General features: G+C 64.8%; 1 protein-coding gene across 1 annotated transcript; it reads left to right on the top strand.

Moving 5' to 3' along the window:
* The first annotated feature begins 1,661 nt into the window (after positions 1–1,661).
* Positions 1,662–23,751, top strand: NPDC1 (neural proliferation, differentiation and control 1). The gene is made up of 9 exons (XM_068414025.1): positions 1,662–1,760; positions 14,378–14,521; positions 20,740–20,847; positions 20,975–21,154; positions 21,303–21,369; positions 21,773–21,857; positions 22,014–22,093; positions 22,210–22,306; positions 23,254–23,751. The coding sequence occupies exons 1-9, from the start codon at positions 1,664–1,666 to the stop codon at positions 23,329–23,331; spliced, it is 936 nt and encodes a 311-aa protein (XP_068270126.1). The 5' UTR covers positions 1,662–1,663; the 3' UTR covers positions 23,332–23,751.
* Positions 23,752–24,289: the final 538 nt, after the last annotated feature.

Raw genomic sequence — 24,289 nt, 5'->3', positions numbered from 1 at the left:
CGTCATCTTGCTCGTGCCAAGGTCTCAGGTCTGTGCCCAGAGATCAGATGCCTGGATTTGGCAAAGCTGCCTCGCGCAGCCCCGAGCAGCTCCGCGGTGCACAGGGACGCTGGGGACAATAACCTGGGAGCTCTGGTGGACACAGCAGTGGGCATCACTGGGGTGTCCGTGGCTGCAGAGGCACGTCTCCACCAAGCACCCGCTGTCCTGCAGCCGGCTGGGACGTACGTGCTCCGAGGAGGACCCAAGGGTCAAAAAACAAACCCTACAGGCACGAGCCTGACCCAACGTACGCGAAGAGGGTTCACAAGGGAGCTCACCCTGTCGGGACCTGGGGATGTGGCTGTGGCTGGGAAGGGATGTTTCAGCCATGCACGGTTCTATCCAAGGCCAGTGGCTGCAGCTGAGGTCTGACAAACTCAGTGCTCGCACACAGCTGCCACAGCTGCCCAGCACGCAGGGACACCACACCCCCCTCCAACAGCCCAGCCATCTCCCCGCCAGTGACGTGACCCCTCGTGCGAGATTTCCCAAGCCCCTCACCCCACAGTTCATACCATTCCTGAGGGACCGGTTAAATCCAGTTGGCGGCCGGTCACAAGTGGTGTTCCCCAGGGCTCAGTACTGGGGCCAGTTCTCTTTAATATCTTTATCAATGATCTGGACGAGGGGCTCGAGTGCACCCTCAGTAAGTTCGCAGACGACACCAGGTTGGGTGGGAGCATTGATCTGCTGGAGGGCAGAAAGGCTCTGCAGAGGGGGCCGAGGCAAAAGTATGAGAGTCAACAAGGCTCAGTGTTGGGTCCTGCACTTGGGGCAAAACAACCCCACGCACCGCTACAGGCTGGGGGAGAGTGGCTGGAAAGTGCCTGGTGGAAAAGGACCTGGGGGTGTTGGTCGATGGCGGCTGAATATGAGCCAGCAGGCCAAGAAGGCCACCAGCATCCTGGCTTGTACCAGCACTAGTGTGGCCAGTAGGACTAGGGCAGGAATCGTCCCCCTGTACTCAGCACTGGTGAGGCCACACCTCGAATCCTGGGTGCAGTTCTGGGCCCCTCACGACAAGAAAGACACTGAGGTGCTGGAGCAAGTCCAGAGAAGGGCAACGGAGCTGGTGAAGGGTCTGGAGCACAAGTGTGATGAGGAGCGGCTGAGGGACCTGGGGGGGTTTGGTCTGGAGAAACGGAGGCTGAGGGGAGACCTTATCGCTGTCTACAACTGCCTGAAAGGAGGCTGTAGAGAGGTGGGGGTCGGTCTCTTCTCCCAGGTAACAAGTGACAGGACGAGAGGGAACGGCCTCAAGTTGTGCCAGGGGAGGTTTAGATTGGAGATCAGGGACAATTTCTTCCCCGAAAGGGTTGTCAAGCACTGGCACAGGCTGCCCAGGGCAGTGGTGGAGTCCCCATCCCTGGAGGGGTTTAAAAGCCATGTAGATGTGGTGCTGAGGGACATGGGTTAGTGGTGGGCTGGGCAGTGCTGGGTTAACGGTTGGGCTGGATGATCTTAAAGGTCCTTTCCAACCAAACCGATTCTGTGGCTCCAGTCGATACAGCCGGCGGGGCGGGGCTCGGTGGGGCGGGGCCTGGCGGGGGGCGGGGCTGAGGTCCCGCCCCGCCCCGCCCCTCCCGCCGCCCGCAGCCCCCACGCCCGCCCGTGTCGGTGGATGATGGTGGCGGCCCGGGGAGCTGCCGCCCGCCGCGGAGCCTTGCTGCTGCTCCTCGCCGCCCTCGGGGCCTCTCACCTACGCCTCGCCCGTGCCGGTGAGTCCCCTCTCCGTGTGTGTGTGTCCCCCCCCACCAACCCTGTGCCCACCCCCCCGGGTGGGTTTGGGGCCGCTCAGCATCCTTCGCCCCCACCCCACCCCACCCCCGCAGCCCCACGGGGTTCCTCCCACGCCCACCCGGCTCCCAGCCAGCCCCCGCAGCGCCATCACCGCTCCTGCCCCTCGCTGCGGGCAAGGGGGACCGGGCAGCGGGTGGCATCGGCGCAGGGCTGGTCCCCCGCAGCGGTTTGGGGTGGCAGGAGGGTACCCACGGGTAAGGGGCCCGATCCTGGACACTGGGGGGAGAGCACGGGCTTAGGGGAGCAGCCCTGTGCCGTGACCCTGATGAAGCACCTTTATTAAGGAAAAAAAAAATTAAAAACCTCAAAACAAACAAACAAAAAAACCTCAAATAAAGCTGCTGTGGTGACCGAGCCATCTTAGGGAGCTGCCGGGAGGCTGCGTCAGGCCGGGCAGAGCGAGGGCTGTGCCAGGCCGGGAGCGCCCTGTTTGCTCCCCTGCTCGGAGTCGCTCGCTCGAGGGGAGCAGCATCGTCACCCCGTGGGGGTGAATCGGTGACAGAGGCGTTTCTCCTCTCCCCTGGGGCAGAAAAAACGCGTGGCTGTCATTTCCCTCCCGGCAGCACCGCCTTCGGCCTCCTTTCTGTTTTCATAAGGGTTGTCTTGGGGGTTTAGGGTTTAGTTTTGGGTTTTTTTTCAGTTTTGGGGTCTAGGTTAGTGCATTTCCCCTCCCGGTGGGTCCGGCGCACACCATGTCCCCTCCCTCTGTGCGGGGCCACGATGGGCATGAACACCACCCCTCCCAAAACCCCACCTGGCCCCGAGCGTTGCTGCCCGTGGGGCAACCTGGGGTCTGCCCCCCTCTGCCCGCCCCGGCAGGGAGCTGCAGGGTCGCTGCCCCGTCTCGGGGCAGGTGCTCTCCGCCTGGCCGGCCACAGGAGCCGGGGAGCTCCTCCTCGCTCCCACCATTGTTTGCCGATCCGATATTGTTTTCCCTGCTCCGGCAGCCTGCCGTGAGCCGGGGACGCCGCGGCCTCGCCTGCTCTATGGCAGGCTGAGGAGGTGCAATGTTTTTATTAAATCTCCCAGCGGTTCGAACCATCCGGGTCTTTCCGCGCTGGGGGGCCGGAGGCGGCAGGGGGGGGACACACTCCTGCGCTCTGCCTCTTCCCGAGTGTCGAGGCCGGGGTGGCCCGGCCGGGGGTACCGGTGACGCAGGCTGCCATGGGAGGAAGGAGATCTGGGCGGCTCTGGTGTGGCCACCGGCGATCCGGCATAATCTCTGAATTTAAGGGGTTGGAGGGGGATAAGCTGGCCTGGCAGTGCCCCTCGAGGGGCTGCTCGGGGTGGCTGTGCAGAGTTTCCCCTTCCCTTCTCCTCCGCTTCCCAGCCTGGGGGGCTGCTGGAGCCGAGGAGAGCGAGGGGCCCAGCTCCACCGGCAGCAGCCTGCTCCAGCGGCTGGGTTACGGCACGCTCTCGGCACAGTGGGGTCAGGGTGGATGGTGAAGGCTGGGGGGATGGTTTCTTTGCGCTGTTTCCAATCACATCGTTGTCATCGTACCGCCTGGGAATGCCACCGGCAGCATCCCACTGCCGGGAGGTCGGGTTTGTGTGGCACGGCGCGGTGACAGGCTCTGGGGTGGTTTCTCCTGGGGGTGGCTGGGGTGCCTGGAGGAGCATCCCTGGGATGCTGGGCAGGGCAAGGAGCCGCTGTCCCATCCCCGCAGTCTTCCTCCCCCAGCACAGCAGGAGGGGGGAGCTTCTTCCCATTCTATAATTTCCCTTCCTGGGCGTATGGGGCAGAACTCGGCTTTCTGTGGAGGTGGCAGGGCCAGGGGGAGCTCCCGTGGTTTAAGCTGGTTCCTGGCAAGGAGAGACCTGGGGAAAAAGGTCCCGGATCCCCATACCCGTGTCCTCCTGCCTCTGTGGCTTCAGCAAAGCTCCTTCAAACAGGGGCTGGCATCTCCTCCTCCTCCCCACCTTCATCGGCTGGTGCTGCAACCCAGAGGCCCCTGCAGTAGATGCTATCTCCCGGGATGCTGCCAGCACGTGGCACGGTGACATCCCTTGTCTTGCTGAGGGCCTGATCCGAGCTGGAGGAAGGGCAGCAGCTGGCTTTGGAGGTGGAGAGCCGGTGGGTTGGGTTGGGTTGGTGCTCCTTAGTTGGGCTTTTCCCCCCATGTCTCTATCCAGCAGGCAGAGATGCTCCCTCGCTGCGTTTTCTGGCTGCGTTTCCTGGAGCCATAGTGAGAGTCGGACTTCTCACCCCTTCTTGAGTGATTTGGTTGCCAGATTTCATCTATGATTATTATTATTATTATTAAAAAAAAAGAAAAATATTTTCCAAATGGGATGATGGGCAAGAACCTCTTATTTTAATAACCCTGAAAACCCCGGCCCTGCTGCCACGGACAGCACTTTGCATCAGAAACGCCTGGAGAAGCTCTTCAGCAAAAGAAGGAATGGTTCTTTCTGGTCCAAGTGACCCATTTGGCCACGTGTGGACAGCTGGCTCCTCGCTGCCTTTCCTCCTCGAGCCGCTCCTCGGGGACGCGGGGCGGAGCACGGATGCTGGTGCCGATCCCGGCTGCCCCAGCTCTGCAGGGACTTCTCCAGGGCCAGAGCTGGGCATGGCACGGCCAAGCCATCCCCTGGGCAGCCCTCACGGCTCAGCCTGCGGTGGGCTTGTCCATCTCTTGGCTTTTTATTTGCCTGCTTTGCCATCACCGCGCTGGGGAGGGAGCTGCGGTGGGGTCGGGGTGCAGGGGGCTGTCCCCGGGGACCGTCATCCTGGATGCTGAAGCTGGGGCAGCTCCAAGCCCCTCTTGGGAGCGTCACGGCGGTGCCCGGTGCTGCGCCCGTGGCACCTGGAAGGGACAGGCTGCCCCGCAGAGCTTCCCAGGGCTCTGCCCGGTGATGAGCAGGGGATGGTCTCCAAGCCCCCCAACATTACGTGGGTCGGTCTGCAGATATTTCCAGCCCCAGCTTTTTCTTGAGACACAGAGAAGGTCATCTGTGTACCCCTGGTAGCGGTGGCAAAGGTGGGCAATCATAGAATCATAGAATTGTTTAAGATCATCAAGTCCAACCGTTAACCCAGCACTGCCCAGCCCACCACTAACCCATGTCCCTCAGCACCACATCTACACAGCTTTTAAATCCCTCCAGGGATGGGGACTCCACCACTGCCCTGGGCAGCCTGTGCCAGTGCTTGACAACCCTTTCGGGGAAGAAATTGTTCCTGATCTCCAATCTAAACCTCCCCTGGCACAACCTGAGGCCGTTTCCTCTTGTCCTGTCACTTGTTACCTGGGAGAAGAGACCGACCCCCACCTCGCTACACCCTCCTTTCAGGCAGTTGTAGAGAGCGATAAGGTCTCCCCTCAGCCTCCTTTTCTCCAGACTAAACCCCCCCAGGTCCCTCAGCCGCTCCTCATCACACTTGTGCTCCAGACCCTTCACCAGCTTCGTTGCCCTTCTCTGGACTTGCTCCAGCACCTCAGTGTCTTTCTTGTCGTGAGGGGCCCAGAACTGGACACAGGATTCGAGGTGTGGCCTCAGCAGTGCATGCAGCCACCCCATCCCTTCGAGCCCCCCGTGGCTGGACATCGGGGTGTCCTCTGCCACGCCGGTGCAGACCAAGTGTTGCCCACATGGCAGTGGGGTGCCGCTCCCCCGGGAGCTGCGCATTGCTCCCGAGTTTAATTTTCTGTGGGATTTTATTCTTGGAGATAACGTTCCCCTCCCATTCTCTGGGGTTACGTTTGCTCGACTGGCTCCCACGGTGAGAAATGAGCCCTCGTGGGTGGGCGAGGTGTGGGGGAACTGGGGACGTGGTGCGTGGGCATCCCACGGGGCTCTGTGGGTTGGTACCTGTGCCAGGGACCTGGGCACAGCTCAGGTAGGTGTGGGGAGGGGGAGCGGATGGAAAGAAGCCCCCGATCTCCATGATCCCAATTCCCGACATGATCAGCATCAAGGAAGAGTTTCTGGTTTGTGGAAGAGATGCGGTGAAGGTCCCTCATCTCCTTTCGCTGCAGCTTGCTGGGGACCCGCCAGCTCGTGTGCAGCCCGGCCGTGCCCTGTGGGTGCTGGTGCGGGGACAGCCGGAGCTCGGGGTGGCGAGAGCGTGGTCCGGGCGCCTGAGAGATGCCGCGGTGACGCTGTGCAGGGTCAGGCCTTTCAGACCCGCAGTGTCCCTGGCAGCTTCGGGTGCGGGTTTGGAGTCCACACATGGTCTCAACCCGGGCCTAACCCTGGGGCTGCGCTGCCCGGAGGGGGGTCCCTGGGGCTGCCATGGCCCTGCAGAGCCACCCCCGTCCCCAGGGACCCCTCGATCCCCAGGGACCCCTGGGTCCTTTGCACAGCGCAAAGGGGAAGACGAGTCCAGGACATTTGCCTGAAACGGCTCTTCTGGGCCATGGGGGCATTAAGGGGGGTAATCAGCTTAGCTCTGCTGCGCGCTTACGGGGGGGGCGTGGGGACAGGAGGGGCGGCAGCGTGATGGGGCACTGGGGACAGGGAGGTTGGTGGTGCTGGGGACTAGAGGGGTGATGGGGATGTTTGGGATACGAGGGGTGCCAGGGGTAGCAGGGGTGCCAGGGACAGGAGGGGTGACAGTGTGGCAGGGGTGATGGGGACAGGAGGAGTGACAGTGTGGCAGGGGCAATGGGGACAGGAGGCATCATGGAGTGGCTGGTGTGCTGGGGACAGGGGAGAGATGGGGACGCTGGGGACAGGAGGGGTGATAGCACGGTGGGGGCACTGGGAACAGGAAGGTTGATGGGGGGGTGCTGGGTACAGGAGGGGTGATGAGGTGGCCTCTCCCCAGGTGCAAGGCGCTGGGTCCCTGTGCACTGGGGACAGGAGCTTCCATCGGTCCCATCCCTGCATGAATTCCCTAAACACGGTGCCCTGGTGCGTTGTCCCCACGGGAGGCTCTGGGTCTGGTCCCCGATGGGTGCAGTGGGTCCCCCAGGCCGGCTGCCCCCCAAAACCCCCGGGCATGGCCCCAGTGCTGCTGCCAGTGCCGGGACATCTCCCTCCCGTGTCTGGGCTTTGCCAACCACCGCTGCGGGGTGACTGGAGCACCGAATGGCAGCAGCAGGCCTATAATTAGCTGCCTCATGAGCTAATGATAATTGCAACGGGAAGAACCTGGCCGTTAAGTGCCTGGAGCTATGAATTGAAGGAAGGAAATGCAGCTGGAGCAGGTCCCGGTCCTGCCTTGTCCCATCCCGGAGCCCCACGGGCTGGCAGCCACCCACCCTAACCAGTGCACCCCGTGGCGTGTTACTGGGGTGTATCCTGCAGGGATGGAGGGAGGCAAAGCTTTTGTGGGAGTGAGGTTTGCTCTTTGGTGGGGGGACACATCGCTTCAGGTGGGTGACATGAGAGGTGACGTGTCAGCTGGCGTTGCTGGCAGAGACCCTGGCTCCTCGTGGCACAGGGGTCCCTGGGCTGCTGGCCCCTGTTCCCTTCCTATAGAAAGGAGACGGTGATAGAGGTGGAGGGCAAAGGGTGGGGAAGGCACCGCTCTCGCTGTGCACCCGCAGCACCCATGGGTGCTGCCTGGCCTCGGCTGGGGGTCTGCAGAAGGGTGCTCCTGGGGAGTCCGCGGCTCTCGTGTGCAGGAGGAGCAGCTCTGCCTCGGGGAGCTCATCGCTTCGCATCTGTTGGGGATTATTTCCCAGCCACCCGCTAAGCCGGGAGAGAGGGCGGCCCCGGTAAGCTGCCGGTAATGTGACTGTAATTCTTGGCTTCCTGGCTGGAAAGAAGAGGGTTTCCTGAGCTGGCTGCCTCCTCCGGGGCATAAAACCCAAAAGAAATCTCCGGGTCCAGCTGTTTCAGCACCGTCTGCAGCCCTTTTCCAGGAGCCCTGGGATGCTGCGTTCACAAGCACCGCCGGGACGCAGCTGTGCATCCCACAGGTCCCCCGTCTTCTGGGGTCACGGGCCCCCCAAGTTTCTGGGCTCTCTGCCCCAGTGGGACGCGATGTCCCACAGGTTTTTATCGCTGGTGGTGGCTGAGTCGGCGCGGGGGCAGCTGTGGGTGCAGCCCGAGCTGGGTGGGGTGAGATGGCCCCTGCTTTTCCTCCTAGCTCTCACCTCGCATGCCTGCGCCGGCTGCCTACGGGGGTTGGAAGGCCATAAAGCTCAGCCCCTATAGCCCCCAGCACCCACTGAGAAGCGGCCGTGTCCCCAGACCCCCGTTTCAGGGTGATGGGGCTGGTGGGAGTGCCGAGGCTGGTGCCAGGCGCGGGGCGGACAGTGGGGGCAGGTTGGATGGACTCCCTGCTCCGAGCGAAGCCGCCCGTGCTGCTGCCGCCGCCTCCGAGCTGCCCGAGGGTGTTAAATCAGCGAAATCGTGCCGGTGTGTCTTTACTGAAGGCTGAAAAATGTCTCCCGGCAGCGTGGGACAGCAGTGAGGCGTGGGTGGGCTTTGGCTTTTCCCCCATAGGTGCAGCCGTGCTTTGCTGGGGAGCTGCCGCTCCAGGGTTTTTATTTGGGAGCGTGCGGGGTGATGTGCCCTTGCCCTTGGCCTGGCAGCTCCTTGGGTGCTCGGCTGGGGCGAGGTGGGCCGTGCTCTCCCACCTCCCCGCCGGCAGCGATGGCTCCGCACGGAGAGCTCACCCGTGGCCGTGCGGAGCCGTGCCGTGGCTCACCGCGCCGGCGGGCCGGTGCCCGGTCGGTGCCGGGAGGAGCGAGCTGGACCCGAGCCCTTCGCTCAAGGCTGCTCAGGGCTCCAGGTGGGTCCATGCTCGGAGCAGAGCTGTAAAACCCCCCGGTACCGCAGGGCACAGCCGCGAGGAGGGGTGTCCCCCCCGTTAGCACACCGGCCCCACTGCCCGGCACCCTGGCCCTGACCGCCAGCTGTGCCAAACCTCGGAGCCCAGCCGGTAAAAAAGGGATTTAAAAAAACCCACGCCCTGCCCCGATGGGCAGCAAAGCCCTTTGGTGATAAACAAGACTGAAAGGGGGTGGTTCAGGCTGCGAGAACAGCGAGGTGCTTGTTGGCATGGGGTGGCTTTGGGGACAGCGTTTGGGGACAGCGTGGGGTCCCCGGTACGGGTGGGCACGCACCCGGCTGAGCCAGGGCCGGCGATGCAGGGCCAGCAGCAGGGTTGGGCAGGCAGCACTGGGGAAATGGCGTAGGGCATCTGGTTTTCTTTTGTTTTTTGAATTATTTCTTCTCTTCCCGAATACCTGAGGCAAAGCTCCTGTGGCTGGAGGCAGCCCTGGCACTGTGGGGTCACCGCAGTGCACAGAGGGATGCAGCGTGTCACCCTCCCGAGGTGGCACAGCCTCTGTGGGGCTGGGGCTGCCCTCAGCAGCTGGAAGGAGGCGGTGAGCCAGGGTGGGACCCGACAGCACCCAGGGATGGCTGGGTTGGGGGACCAGGGGGTCTCGCTCAGCTCGGTGCCCCCCCGGCCACCGTGGGGCTGTGGGACGGGGCAAGGTGTGACGTTGGCTCGGTGACTGGCTCCCACGAGGGGCGCACAGGGCTCTGCAGGGTGACGGTGGTCCCCTGTCCCCCAGGGCACGTGGTGGCCACCGTCCCACCTGCCACAGGCGAGGGGGCCGCATCCTCTGTCACCTCCCGGTCCCCACCGGGGTCTGCAGCTGTGGTTTGCCGGAGCTGGTGCCATCCATGTGGGTGCTGTCTCCCCTTCCTGCAGCACCCACCAAGCCAGCTCCCCTTCCCCTGGGGTGCCGGGGTGGGGGACAGGGGTTTTTCTGGCTAGTTACGGGGGTTTGAGTAGCAATGACACTAAACCCTGCTCTGTCGGCCTGGCGGGGGGCGGCTGCCTGGTGCTCCCCTTCCCCCAGCCCTGGCTCGCAGGAGGAATTTGAGCTTTTGAGGGGCTTGTAGACAGGCACTGGGGTAACGCCAAGGGTTTGGCACCCCCCACCTCTGGGGAACCCCCGCCGCAGTGACATCTCAGCCGCGTGACTGCCCACAGTGGCATTTTCTATCGTTCCTGGGTGGGGACGCTGCCGGTGGGACCGTCCCCTCGGTGAGAGCACGGCGCAGCTGAGGTGTTCGCTGGGGGATGCTGCGGGGGGGGTCCCTGCGGGGACACCCCTGTCCCCCAGCCTGCAGCACAGGGCTGCTGGCACTGTCCCTTGGACATGACACAAGCCAAGTCGGGGACCGTCTCCGCCAACGTGCTTTATCAGCCAGGCCAGCCCTCCGTGCCCGGCCGGCTGAACCAGAAAAGCTGGAAGCAGGGACGCGAGCCCCGGTGGCCTCGGGGACGGGGCACCTGGTGGCACGTGGCCTTTGCCAAAGCAAAAAGCAAACAAGCGGTGCCAAGCGCTCGCCGGTGGGTCGGCGTGCGCTGGTGCGGTGGCGGGGGGGGGCCAGGCTGCGTGGCCGTGTCCTCTGTCCCCAGGAGTGACATGACGTGGCCAGCGTCCCCCCCGCTCCCCATTTGCCGGGGTCGGCGTTGGCGGAGAGCCCCGCTCTGCCGCCCCAGCGCGTGGGAGGGGTCTCCGTCTGCTGCATTTTCGGTGACGTGAGCGGCTGCAGGCGATGGCAGGGCTCCCGCGGGGGCTGCCAGAGCCGTGGCAGAGCCACGCTGGCCGGGGCGGCGGTACCTGCGGAGGGGGAGCGCTACCGGGGGTACGGCCGTGCCTGAAGCCCGGCTCCCCTCCGCCTGCTTTCGGGTTCAAGGAGCAGCAGGGCAGGGGATGCAGCCGCGTCAGGGACCCTGGCAGGGCTCGGGGCCGCTGGCACGGTGTCGGTTCTGTCATCAGTGTGTGTCACCCGTGGTCGGTGTGTGTCACCTGTGGTCGGTGTGTGCAGCGGGAGCAGTGCCAGGGGTGTGACACCTGCCCGGGTGACCCCAAGCATCCAGCCCAGCTTTTGCTGCATTATCGTGGCTACTGGTAGTCGAGGTGGTGACTGCCTGGCTCACCCCGGGGACTGTGTCCCTGGGCAGGGGGGGAGCAGCGCTGGGGTTTATGGGTGTCTCAGCCCCCCACCGAGCACTGCCCTGCCCTGGGGTGGCTGCGGGGCAGAGGGAAGCGAGACCTCCGGGGCTGGGGTGGGCTGTGGGGCAGCACGCCTGCCTGCCTGCCCGCTGCCTGCCCAGGGACGGCTCCAGCCCTTCGGTGCCAGGAGCAATTTGCAGAGCGGGGAGCGGAGCCTCAGCCGGTGCCAGCTCGCAGCGGAAGCACTGTGAGGGCAGGCAGGCTGCTGGCAGGTCCCACATCACCTGCCTGGAGGAGGAAGACGAGGAGGAGGAGGAGGAGGAAGAGTGACCTTGGAGTGGAGCTGGCAGACACCGTGCCGCTGCAGGACCTGGGCTACCAACGCTCTGCCGTGCCCTCAGCCGTGGTCATCCCTCCGGCCACAACCGTGTGCCAGTGGAGCCCTGCACCCCTCTTCCCTGGGCACCCCACTAGCCCCCTGCGCCTGGCATGGCCCCGTGCCCTGGCTTTGTGACCATCCCCAGCTGGGGACCGTGTCTTGCTGCCGTGCAGGGCTGGACCCCCACGGTCTCGGGGCTTGGACCCCCACGGTCTCAGGGCTTGGACCCCCGCGGCGCCGGGGCTTGGACCCCCATGGCCCCGGAGCTGGCGTGAGCTCCGTGCCGACTCGGTGGCCGCGGCTGATGCCCACTGGGCTCTGCCAGCTCACACTGCTGGCCCCAGGGCCCCGCAGCCGGGAGGCTGGGCGGTGCCGGTACACAGAGCGCAAGCACTCGGGCCAGTGCTCAGCACTAATTAATTATCCTCTTACGTTAACTTTTATCTCTCCATCTGCAGCAGTGACACAGCGAGGGCAGTTCCTGCATTCCCGGCCACCACCAGAACGTCCTCCCCGGTGTTAGTGGGGTGTTTTTTTTTTTTCACCTGTATGTTTTGGCACAAGTGTTGAAAAACCGCTTCACCCCGAGCCGTGGCTGCCCCCAGCCCCGTGCCCAGCCCAGCCGTGCCAAGACACTGCCAGACCCTACGGCTGCAGGTGCTCAGCTCACCTAAAAGCCCACCCGGGTGCCCAGCATGGCCCTCCCAGGGTGGGTCCTTGGGGCTGGGGGTGCTGTGCTGAGCTTCCCCCACCCCGGATAACCCCCCCGGGAGGGTGCACACGTGTGTGCACACCTGGGAGCTGGCCCACTGGCGTCTCCTCCTGCGCACGGGGCTGTTCCCATTCCCACGTGTCCCCAGCTCGTGCTCGCCCGCTGTTTGTCTTTCCATGCGGGCTGCGTGTCGTCCTGCTCGCTCGCTGGCCTTGGGCTCAGCTCCTGCCCGCAAGCAGCCACCCTGCCTTCTCCAGCCCCACCAGCCCAGCCCAGCCCAAAACCCAGTCCCCCAGGGTGGCGGCGGTCGGGGTCAGACACATCGCCACGGCTCCTAGGTGCTCAGTCCCCAGCACCCAGCCTGGCACGGAGGTGCCCACTCTTACCAGCCCTGCTGGGTTTTGTGGCAGGCTCAAAGAGTGGCACAGGACCCCTCACCCTGCAGGGTGCCCACCCTGCGATATCTGCTTGCTAACCACTGATTGATTACACACGGGGAGCTTAATTAGCTCTGTACCCGCCTGTCTCCTCCTAATCCCAGCCCCTGACAGCTGGGCAAGCACAGTTTGTTCCTCAAACAGAGATAACGACCTTTTATATATGCCAGGCTGGTGTTTATTTAACCAGTTGCTGGGCACTGGCTCGGGGCTGCCCCCCCTTCGCCCCTCCCGCTGCCCCAACGTGGCTCTGAGGTGGCTCTGAGGGTCCCGCCGGGGTCTCATGGTGCTGGGTGACCGGGTGACCCACGCCGGGGGGCTTCATCCCACCAGCAAACAGCTTTTGGCAGTGCGTGTTTTGAGGGGACATATTCCCACGGGCACATGGCACATGGCAAGTCCCTTCTCCGGGGCTGCGCAGCGCCGAAGCCTGGGGAAGGTGAAGCCCAATTTCTGTGCTTAAACGCCCTATTATTTTCCCATTAAGCGTTAATTATCCCCCAGCCGCCTGGCGGAGCCCTGCTCCGTGCCCAGGAAGCAAACCCGCGTGTGTTGCTCTGGGGTGACGTCCCGCTCGGGGGAGCAGAGCTGCCGCGGTGGCCCTGGATCTTTGTGTCCTGGTGGCTCCATCCTGTGCCAGGACTCTGCACCGTGCCACGCCTGGGCACGGCAGCGGCTGCCCCCGCACCCTCGGTGTGCTGCAGGGATGGGGGTGCTCGGGAAAGCCCCCAGAGTTGGGGTGCCCCTTCCCGTGGGGTGCTCTGAAGGGTCTGTCCCTGGTGCTGCCGTCCCCAAGGGCACGGGGATGGGCAGACGGCGGGCACGCTGCCCGGTGTGGGCGGGCGAGGGCTGACGGGGATGGCTCAGGGAGCGTGGGACGGTGCTGGAGCCGGCTCCTGCGTGAGTCACGGCCGGGCCGGGGGCGGCCAGGGCTGGCCCTGCTCCGGGGAGGGGGCTCCTGCCCACTGCCGCCTGCCGAAAAGCTGTGGGCATGGCCACGCGCGGCAAGGTCCTTGTCCCCATGCAGCCGTGCGCCCCATCCAGCTGTGTACCCCACATCCAGCTGTGCGCCCCATCCAGCTGTGTACCCCACATCCAGCTGCACGCCCATCCAGCTGTGCCCAGCCCAGCACACCAGCGCACTGACCGGTACCCAGCTCCGCACTGCCACCAGCTCGTGACGGAGGGTCATCTGTGCCCATGCCGTGGCAGTGCCAGCAGTGTCACCGTCCCCAGCAGCGGCTCCTGCTGCTGTCACTGAAAGCCGGGACCCCAGGGTGTCCCTGCAGCCCCACGTCACAGGTGAGACCTGTGTGCTGGCCCTGCGTGTCACTGTCCCACTGGTCACGGTTCCTCTCCCCATCTCCGCACACGGTTTGCCACCGTCACCCGGTCTCAGGACTCGGCTTTGCGTGGGACATGGGGACTTTGTGTCCCCCCAGGAGGTCCCGGTGGCTTGAGCCAGGCTGAGGGAGGAGCAGGGCTGCTCCTGACCATGGCAGGCTGCCACGGCGTGTTGGGTCCGGATGAGGTCGGTGCATGGGGGGCTCGTGCCTGTCCCCAGGTACCAGAGAGGTCCCCGGGTCTGACATGGAAACAAGGTGCCCTGTAAAGCCACGAGGGAGGTTTGGGCTGTGGTGCTTCACTGGGTCCCACTGGTTTCCCCTGTCGTGATGTCAAAGGGATGGGAACCGAAGCTGCTGCTGGCTGTGGTGACCTGTCACAGCCGTGCTGAGCCTTTGGCGGGGCTGGTTTGGGGTTTTTTTTGTTTGACGGCTACGACACGAGCGTCGGGGCTGTGTTGGTTGGATTTGCTCAGCCGCTGCCTGTGTGGTGTGGGCAGGGGCTGGAGACCCTCGTCGCTGCCAGCTCTGCAGGACTCGGGGTGTCCTGTGGCACCCTGGGGCTTGGGGCTTCCCACGGGCCAGCGGCACCCTGGGGCTCGGGGTCCCGTGCGGGAGGACGGGCACTGCCTGCTCCCCCCTGGCTTTGGGAAAGCGGAGAGGGGCCGAGGGGCAGCTCTTGTCTGCACCCATCAACCGTGGCTGGCTCCCACGCCGAGAGCCCACGGACAGGCCCAGGGGAGCGTTTGACCCTTCTCCTCCTGACCCGTTTTCTCTCGTCCCCGCAGCAACGTCGTGTCCCCGGAGCCTGGACTGTGCCCTGAAGCGCCGGGAGTTCTGCCCGCCGGGGTCGGGCGCCTGCGGCCCCTGCTTGCCCCCCTTCCAGGAGGACCACCGAGGGGAATGCGTCCGCAAGCAGCTCTCACCCAGCGGTACGTGCACCCGCCCTGCCACGGCCCCTTCTGCCACCCCCTGCCCGCAAACCTGCCCCGCACCCCGAGAGCTCCAGGGGGTTCCCATGCCTCGGGGCAGCCCCCCACCCCAGCAGCCCCCTGTTCCCCATCCTCTGGCTTCTCCTCTCCATGGCAGCCCTATCCCCATGGGGATGCAGCTCTGCTCCCTCTCACCCCAAGCCCCATCTCGCCGCAGTCGTGGGGTGGTTTTGGGGCTGGCGGGGAGCGCGTGGACCTGACCCCGCTCCTTGTGCACCCTCCTGCAGCCGTGCTGGTTATGGTTAGGGTTAGGGGTTAGCGTTAGGGTTTGGTTAGGATTCGGGTTTAGGGTTTGGGTTAGAGTTAGGGCTAGGGTTAGGGTTAAGGTGGCTGCTGGGGTGCTCCAGGGTCTGCCTGGCTCCTCTGGGGGGAGAGGGTCTTTGGAGGAGAGGACGTGGCCGTGCGGGCCCCGGGCTTTGCAGGGGTAGCGGCTTTCGGTGCACGGAGCCGTGACTCGTACGGACCCCATGGCCGAGCAAATGGATGCCCGCGGCCTCACCCACCCCGGGGCTGAGCCATGCCGGTGTTTGGGATTTCAGTACCTGGTTCCCATCGGTTTGAGGTGTTGGGCTGTGGTTTGGGGCTGCCATCTCCTCCTCTGGTGATGTCCAGCGTCCCTGCTGGGAGGGTTGGAGTCGGCAACGTCGGGTAGGAGCCCTGTCTGGGGGTGCACGAGAGCATCGAGTGCTGCACTGGGTGTTATTGCCCCGCTCCTTTCCCACGGGAGCTGTGGGGCCGTGGCAGTGGGCAGAGAGACGGGTGGAGTGGCCTCCGTGTGCGGGGAAGGAGCCAGGACAGGGGCAGTTTCGCTGGGGAACACCTGGGTGCGGGCTCTGAGCGCCTCTGAACCGCCTCCGTGCCCGCTGCGAAGGGCATCAACCAGCGTCTGCCTCCAGCCCACCCTTCCCTGCCTGCTCTCCACTCCCGCTGCCCCCAAACTCCTCTGGCTAAAGAGGGCTGGGTTTCCCCAATGGGCAAAGCCCATGGTCCCTCCTGGAGCCCGGCTCCTGCCCACAGTGGGCACCTCGTGGCATTGCCTGGCACTGGCGTGGGGCTGAGCTGGTGCTTCCCAGGTGACATCCCTACTGGCACAGCGGTGACATCCCCGCCAGCACATTGGTGACATCCCCACCGGCACAGCCCTTTGCCCCCACCCCAAAGCCTGGGGAGCTCCCAAGAACACATGGCGTGGCTCGTCCCCTGCCCGGCGGTGCAGGCTGGGGGGAGAAGCAGTGGCTCGCTGGGCCATGGCAGGACCCGGCTCCCCCCGCACCTGAGCTGCTGCCTGCATGGAGGGGTCCTCTGGGTTTTTGGGGGGGTCGCTTTGTGTTCTGGTTCCCATGTCTTGGGCACATTCGGGGTCCCACCGGGGTGCAGCCAGAGCTGCCCTTTGCAGCGGGTGGGCCCGTGGGGGATGGCAGAGCTCATCGTGCCCTTCATGCCATCAGCCTCCTAAATCAAAGGGGAGACCCCCAAAGTGGGGCCCTGGCTCTGTGCAGCCCTTTGGCCGGGCTGCACTGAAACGGGAGCGATGGCTTCAGAGGGGGGGGACGAGAGAGGGGATGGCACAGGGATGGGGTCCAGGCTTGGTGTTTGGCAGCGACAGGGATCCAACGGGCTCCACATCCGCGGGGACTGAACAGCTTGAAGAATTGTTTGTGGGTTTATTTTTTCATATGAAATCTTGGGAGTAAATTCTGAAGGGCTGCACATGCGCCGGCATCTCCGTAGCAACCCCGCTCCATGCCGGGGATGCAGCTACAGAGATGCAGGACCGCGGCAGCATCCTCCTCGCCTGGCTTCACTGGGACTGTGGTACCACCATCTCCCAGCTTTGTCAGGGAGATGTCGGACCACAGTACCACCCTCTGAGGATGCCGGGAGGATGGCGACCATCCCAGTGCCCCGTCCTATTATCTCAAGCAATGCCACCACCTCCTGGCACTAAAAATATGGGGAAAGGGGAAAAAATCCCCTCCCAAATTGTCTGGTTTAGCATGCAGGGGAGCATCCTGAGGATGCCCGGCTCCTTTTGGCAGGGAGGCAGCGAGGATGCATTTCGGGGGGGGGGGGGGCTACTGCGGCTCGAGGATGCCGAAGCCTTTAAAGGGGCTGCCCACGCTGCGTGGGCAGCCCCTTTAAAGGCTTCGGCATCCTCGAGCCGCTTGCCAGTGACGCCGATCCCGGGATCCCAGCTGCCATCGTGCCGTCCCTACGCTTGGTTGCAGCTCGTGGCAGCACTCGGGGTTCCTCTCCTCCAACGTACCCAGAGCAGCTTTTTTTGGGGGTGCAAAGCGGTGTTTTGAGGGTCTCAGTGATGCACGTCAAGGGTGTGTTGCTGCCGTTGGTGACGGCGTGTGTGGGGGTCTCGGCGTACCCGGAGCGGCACCAGCACAGAGGTGAGGTGGGATTTGTGGGATCTCGTGGTGAGTCCCACAACCGGGCTGGTGCTGCGGGCGCAGGGGGGTCTGAGCCCCCCGAAATGCTGCCACCAGCGCCGCAGGGCTGAGCATGATGTGGTGTGGGGTGGTGGGTCCGGTCCCTGCTCGGCTCCACCGGCACGGAAGCGCTTTGGGAAGAGTGGGGGGGGGGAGGGGGGTCCTGGCTCACGGACCTGGGGGTTCCCCCTTCCCCACTTACTGGGCTGCCAGCAGTCCTGCCGTGCTGGGGGCAGGACTATGGAAATAAGGGGATTTGTAGGAATTTTGTGCCCTCCTGTGGACACTGTCACCATCAGGTCCCTTCTCGCTCCCTGCTGTCCCCAAACCCCTCATGGTAACTGGTGACACCCCTGTGTGCGTCCCAGGGTGGAGTCCTGGAGACCCTGGGGAAGGGAAAGCCCCAGGGAGGGGCTGGGAGGGGAGAATGGTTGGACTGGGATGCTGTGTGCCGGACTGGGATGCTGTGTGTTGGACTGGGAGGCTGTGTGCCGGGCTGGGATGCTGTGTGTTGGACTGGGATGCTGTGTGCCGGGCTGGGATGCTGTGTGCCGGACTGGGATGCTGTGTGCCGGGCTGGGATGCTGTGTGCCGGGCTGGGATGCTGTGTGCTGGGCTGGGATGCTGTGTGTTGGACTGGGATGCTGTGTGCTGGGCTGGGATGCTGTGTGTTGGACTGGGATGCTGTGTGCCAGACTGGGATGCTGTGTGCTGGGCTGGGATGCTGTGTGCTGGGCTGGGATGCTGTGTGTTGGACTGGGATGCTGTGTGCTGGGCTGGGATGCTGTGTGTTGGACTGGGATGCTGTGTGCTGGGCTGGGATGCTGTGTGCCGGGCTGGGATGCTGTGTGCCAGGCTGGGATGCTGTGTGCCGGACTGGGATGCTGTGTGCCGGACTGGGATGCTGTGTGCCAGACTGGGATGCTGTGTGCTGGGCTGGGATGCTGTGTGCCGGACTGGGATGCTGTGTGCCGGGCTGGGATGCTGTGTGCTGTGCTGGGATGCTGTGTGCTGGACTGGGATGCTGTGTGCTGGTCTGGGATGCTGTGTGCCAGACTGGGATGCTGTGTGCTGGGCTGGGATGCTGTGTGCTGGGCTGGGATGCTGTGTGTTGGACTGGGATGCTGTGTGCTGGGCTGGGATGCTGTGTGTTGGACTGGGATGCTGTGTGCTGGGCTGGGATGCTGTGTGCCGGGCTGGGATGCTGTGTGCCAGGCTGGGATGCTGTGTGCCGGACTGGGATGCTGTGTGCCGGACTGGGATGCTGTGTGCCAGACTGGGATGCTGTGTGCTGGGCTGGGATGCTGTGTGCTGGGCTGGGATGCTGTGTGTTGGACTGGGATGCTGTGTGCTGGGCTGGGATGCTGTGTGTTGGACTGGGATGCTGTGTGCTGTGCTGGGATGCTGTGTGCCGGGCTGGGATGCTGTGTGCCAGACTGGGATGCTGTGTGCCAGACTGGGATGCTGTGTGCTGGGCTGGGATGCTGTGTGCCAGACTGGGATGCTGTGTGCCGGGCTGGGATGCTGTGTGCCGGGCTGGGATGCTGTGTGCTGGGCTGGGATGCTGTGTGCCAGACTGTCTGTGCCCTCCCTGCTGCAGGCAGACGGTGGGACCTGCCATGAGAGGGCACCCGTGCCCTGTGCATACCCTGCATGCCCCTGTGCCAGCCCCGCCTGCCCACCGCGCTGCTGCAGGGCTGGGGGGGCTCTGGGAGCACCCACATCCCTGCTCCTCTCGCAGCAAGGGCCAGGGGCAGCTGAGCAGGGCCTGGGGCTCAGCTGAAATCTCAGCTGCCAAACACCACAGGGGAGCGGGGATTTTTACCCGCGAAAGGGAACTTGGCGATAAAGTCGGTTAATGACCTGGGCACTGCCAACGCCGCAGCTGCCCGGGTTTGCCCTGTGCCCCTTGGAGCTGCTTTTCCAGCTTTTTTTTCCCCTTTTCCAGCCACGTCACACTCATCCTCCCGAAGCGTTTGCTGTGGCAGCTGCGTCTGCCCAAGGCCAAGGGGTGTCGGGGCAGGGCTGGGCCGTGCGGCACCAACGCAGCCCGGATGCCCCAGGTCCGACGATGACACGTGGGCACGGACAGGGCTGTCCCCTGGATCCTGTGGTAAAGGGGATGGGCCTTTCCCTGAGTGCAGCGGGGAGCTAGAGCCAGACTGTCCCCATCCCCATCCCCAGGCTGTCCCCATCCTGGGCACAGGGCTGTCCCCACGGGGCACAGGGCTGTCACACTCAGTCCCATGCCATCTCCCCTGCCCATCTGGAGCACCTGGCCCCGTGCTGGCACCACGGCAGTCACCTCTTGGGCACGGCACTGCTGGCACAGCTCCAAACGTGGCACCGCGTGGCCGTGGCGCCGCTTTGCAAACTGCTTTGGGGGTTGAAATAATGGGGTGCCAAGAGATGGGGAGAGCGAGGGTGCGCGGGGAGCTCCGGGACTGCCAAGGACGGGAGGCTGGGGGGATCCGGGGGGGCAGGGGACACACAGGGCACACGGGATCAGTGTTTAGAGCCTGAGTGTCCCCCTTTTAAAGTGCTTTGTGGCGTGTGCAGCTCTGAGTCGCAGGCGGCTGAGGGACCTTTGTGCCCGGCTCTGGAGGGAATCGGGGTTTATTTCCAAACAGGGGGAGCGAGGGCAGATTCCAGAGGAGCTGTGATTGTTATAACCTTGCATTATCTGGGAACCGAGCTGCCGGGACCACCTCACCTTTGTATGTCTTGATTTACCCTCCACGGCTTCCCGCTGGGGACAGCCTGGCTACAGCAGCGCCAGGGCAGAGAGAGCGGGGACGGGCACGGGGACATCTCCTGCCTTTGAAGTTGAGTTTAATCCTGTTAAAAGCAGAGCGGTGAGCGTCAGAGCTCAGCTCTGCTCGGCAACCTGGGGACAGCAGCTCCACTCCTGCTCCGCGCTGTCACCCCACGGGTGGGCACCCCCCGGCTGGGGCTGGGGGGGGGGTCTTGCCTGTGCCCCACACCACAGGGGCACCCGGCCCTTTGTGGGTCCCTGGCGTGTACCGTGCTGGGGCATGGGCTGGGGCAGCCCCCCCCGACATGCCCGGGCAGCCCCTGGGGGTACGTGGTGGTCCTTGCTGCATGGGGCACCCCGACCCCCTCTCCGAAGGAGCCGCATCCTGCCGGGCGCTGGGCACAAACCAGCTGGAGCAAGGGTTCCCACCAGCTCCTGGACAGCTGGGGTAAGCCCTGCTCTGGGGTGGCTCAAGCCCTTGGGGCCATACAGGACAATTCGGGGTGAAAAACCAGCGTTCAGGTGTCCCCTGCGATTCGCCGGGCCGGAGCTGCCCCTCACACCCCGCGGCAGCGGGGCGGCCATGGGGTGTCCGGCATTGTCCAGCTCATGTCCCTCCTCGCTCAGGGCCACTGTATGGCCCCAGGTGCAGGGACATGGGGCAGCGGGTGCTGGCAGCCTGCCTACTCCTACGGGGCTCTGCAGGACCCGCTGGCTCTGGCACGGGGGCGGCCGCTGTTGCTCCAACGTTTGTGGGGTAAAAAGCCCCCCAAAAGCGGTGAGGACACGTGCGGATGGTGGGTGTTGGCGTTGGGCCCACCGGTGTGCTGCACCCGAGCGGGGCGGGACCCCAAACCACCCTCATGCGGGGACATGAGCCCCTTCTCGGGGGGACACTGGGTGCAGCCCTGGGTGGGTGCCATGTCCCGGGGTGCCCATCTCACACCCGCTCTCTCCTGGCACAGGGCGCGCGTCCATCCCCAGCTTGGAGGAAGAGATCGATTACCTGGCGGATGTGCTGGCCAGGCAAGAGGCTCCTCGCCCTCACCCGCTGCGGGACGGCAAGCCCGGGAGTAAGTGCCCGCTCCCCAACTCCCCGCAGCGGTGCCGGGGACCCCGCGGCAGCCAGACCCTGTGCCCCAGGCTGGTTTGCCCCCTCCAGAGCTGCCTGGGTGCTCAGGGCTCTGCCTTATCCCGCAGCCACCCCGGTCCCCGCCAACGGCAGGCAGCGCGTGGCCAGCCGGCTGAGAGAGGGGCTTCTGCAGCGGGGTCCCGCTGGCAGCGAGGCGGCCACCACCCTCCCCACCTCCACCACCGCCACGGTCCAGAAGTACCCCGTGGAGGCGTCCCCCATCCCTTCAAGTGACGACGTGGTGCTCGGTGAGACCCCGGGGACGGGTGGCTCATGGGAGGGGGTTTCACGTCCTGGCAGGTGGCAGCGTGTCACCAGGGTCACCCACTGTTGGGCTGGTGGCAGCGTGCCACTGGGTCACCCACTGTCCCTCCGTGTCCCCCCCCACCTCCGCAGGGCTGATCGCGGTGTGCACGGTGGCCGGGGTCTCGGCGCTGATTGTGGCTGCGGTTTGCTGGTGCAGGTGAGCCGGGGGGGCTGCTGGTGCCACCCAGTCCCTCAGTGTCCTTGTGCCTGGGGGAGCTTGTTCCTGTCCTTCCCCGGGGTGTGTGGGGGTGTTTTGGGGAGAGGCGATAGCTGGGACACCCCCGTGCCAGGCACATGCTCCTGGGAGCGGGTGGCACCTGGTCTGGGCATCGCTGTGGTGCTGACACCCCTGGCACATCGGTGCCTCGTGCCCAGGCCCTGTGGGATGGAGGTGGCTGTGCCTGGGGGTGCCACCCGTCATGGGTGCCACCTGTCGTGGGTGCCATCGCAGGGAACAGGGATGTGGGTGGGGGGATGGAGCCCCCCCGGGTGTCGCTGGCTCCCGTACGGGGTCACCAGCCCCGGGGGCTCCTGCCGAGCGCTGCCCTCTCCCCCGGCAGGCTGCAGAAGGAGGTCAGGCTGGCGCAGAAAGCAGACTACTCGGCACAGCGAGCAGCCAGCCCCCTGCCCTACGACAAGATCTCGGTAAGGCGCCCCACGTCCCTGCTTATGGGGTGTTTGGTGCTCGGGCCAAGCACGTGCTCTGCTTGAGGGGCTTCCAGCGTGGCAGGGGACCCCTGTCAGCCGGGCCAGGGGCTCTCCAGAGCCCGGCCTCCAGGCCTGTCCTTGCTCTCTCCGCAGCCCGGGGACAAGACACTGGCTCAGAGTGCCCAGATGTACCACTACCAGCACCAAAAGCAGCAGATGCTCTCCATGGAGAAGTAAGCGGCCCCGGGAGCAGACAGCAGACCCGCTCCCTCATCCATGCCCTGATTAACTGGGGTGCTGTTAATCATCCCCCTGAGCTTCACCCCCTCTCTGCATCCTCTCCCCCCAGGCATAAAGAGGAGCCCAAGCTGCCAGACTCGGCGTCATCTGACGAGGAGAACGAGGATGGAGACTTCACTGTGTACGAGTGCCCCGGGCTGGCTCCGGTATGGTGGGCGCAGGGCGGCTGGGGGGGACCCTGTGCACGCGGGGTGGGATCCCGCACAAGCCTGGGATGGGCAGTTCCTTGCGAGGAACCTTTTAGACATGTCCTTCATCAAACCCTGAGATGGTCCAACCCCTCTGCTTCCCCCATGTGCCCTGGCCAGGTCCCACTGGAGCAGTGGGTGCCGTGGTTTGGGTGCCAGAGGACAGGGCTGTTCCCTGGGTTGCGCTGCCCCATGGCCCTGGGACCAGAGAGCCGGAGCCCTCGGCAGACCCAAAGGGACGTGGTCACCTCGGGCTCCTGGGCACTGGGATGAGGGAGCGTGTCCTGGTGCCTCCCCAGCGCCTGGGTCAGGGACCTGTGACCCCTCAAAACCAAGGGGGGACTTTTCCTGGCTGGAGGGAATCCCGGGAACGGGCAGCTCCTAACAGCCCTGGGTACAAAGAGCACAAAGAGACCCCAAAGGAGCTTTTCACATGGTAATGGCTGCGGAGCCCGGCCATCAGGGCCCAGATGACGGGTCATCATTAGGTCTTTACAGGCCCATTAAGGGGCACTTGATGGCAGGCAGGCAGTCTGGGCAAGGAACCCCAACCCTGCCAGCCAGGCTGGGGGTCCTGTCCTGGGGATCCCAGTCTGGGCAAAGAACCCCAATTCCTGCCAGCCTGGCTGGGGGTCCCATCCCATCCAGGACCATGAGTTTTACACACCATCACCACACCCCAGCACCCCGGGCCGCTCCTGGCAGGGAGGCAGCGCCATGGCACGTGTGATGGCAGGGTCCTGGTGTGTGTCACCCCATCCCAGCCCACAAGGTCCCCTCCGTCCTCCCCACTGGGCTGAGGTTCAGACTCAAACCCCTTGGGATGGAGCATCTCAACCCCTCTGGCTGGTTTCTGATCTCCTGCCTTTTCCTTCCCCCCCATCCTGCTCCCTCCACTGCCGCAGACTGGAGAAATGGAAGTGAGAAACCCACTGTTCGACGATTCCTCCTTACATCCCTCCAACCCCAAATCGCACCAGTAACACCCCTCTTCTCCTCTGCCCAAGCTCGCTACGGACTGTACACCCACCGCCGAAGCCCGGCGAGGCGGCCGCGCCGGAGGGGCACCCGCAGCCGGGCGATGGGGCGCAGACCCCCGCTCTGCCAGGCTGTTCGACGCCTGCCCAATAAACACCCACTACCAGCTATGGGAGGGGGGGGAATCGCCCCCATTTCCAGCGTCCTTGTCCTCTTTGCTGCTGTGATCGCGTCCCTGCCTTGCCCTTCGCTCGCTGCTCTCGGGGGACACACCAGCCCCGTGGTGGGGGGGCAGCTGCTGCCTTGGCACAGGAATTGAGGGGGGCCACAGCGCTGTCTCTTTGCATTTGGCTTTGAGGAGGGGGCTGCTGCCCTGGCTGCAGTGGGGCTGGTGCAACAGCAGCTGGGAAGGGGTTGAAGAGGGGGGTCGGAGAGTGGGAGGGTGTCCGGGGGGGGTCTGGGCATGGTTGTGTCTGCAGGGGAAGGCATCAGGGCTGCCAGCCTGCCCAGAGCCCCTCTGCCAGGGGTGGATGCTTTCCCCAGAGCGGGTGGCATCACTAAAGGCTCCGGTGCCTGGTCTGTCCCCTCCTCCCCAGCCTGGGCAGCCCCTGGCAGCAGGGTCCCACTCCGGGAGCCAAGGGCAGGAGCCGGAGCTCCAGGGCTTGGGCAGGCGCTGGCATCGCTCCCTGGGATGCACCGTCAGATGCCGCCTGGCACAGTGCCCAGCTGGGAGCAGAGGCACCGGCTCCATCCCCTTCTAGGGGTGCTGGTCCTCGGAGGCCCTGGGGTGCAGACAATTCCAGTGCCAAGGGACTGGGATCCTGGGGCGCAGATAGTCCCGGTGCCAGGGGACTGGGACCCCATGCCGGGCTGTGCTGGCGGGGGCAGAGAATTTCGTCTGGGCTCTTACCCCAGGCCTCCGTGGGGTGAAAGCACCGAAAAAGGGTTCAGGGTTTTGGTTTT

This window comes from Nyctibius grandis, chromosome 16, assembly GCF_013368605.1.
Source record: "Nyctibius grandis isolate bNycGra1 chromosome 16, bNycGra1.pri, whole genome shotgun sequence".
Taxonomy (NCBI): Eukaryota; Metazoa; Chordata; class Aves; order Nyctibiiformes; family Nyctibiidae; genus Nyctibius; species Nyctibius grandis.
This window is presented reverse-complemented; position numbering and strand designations above follow the sequence as displayed.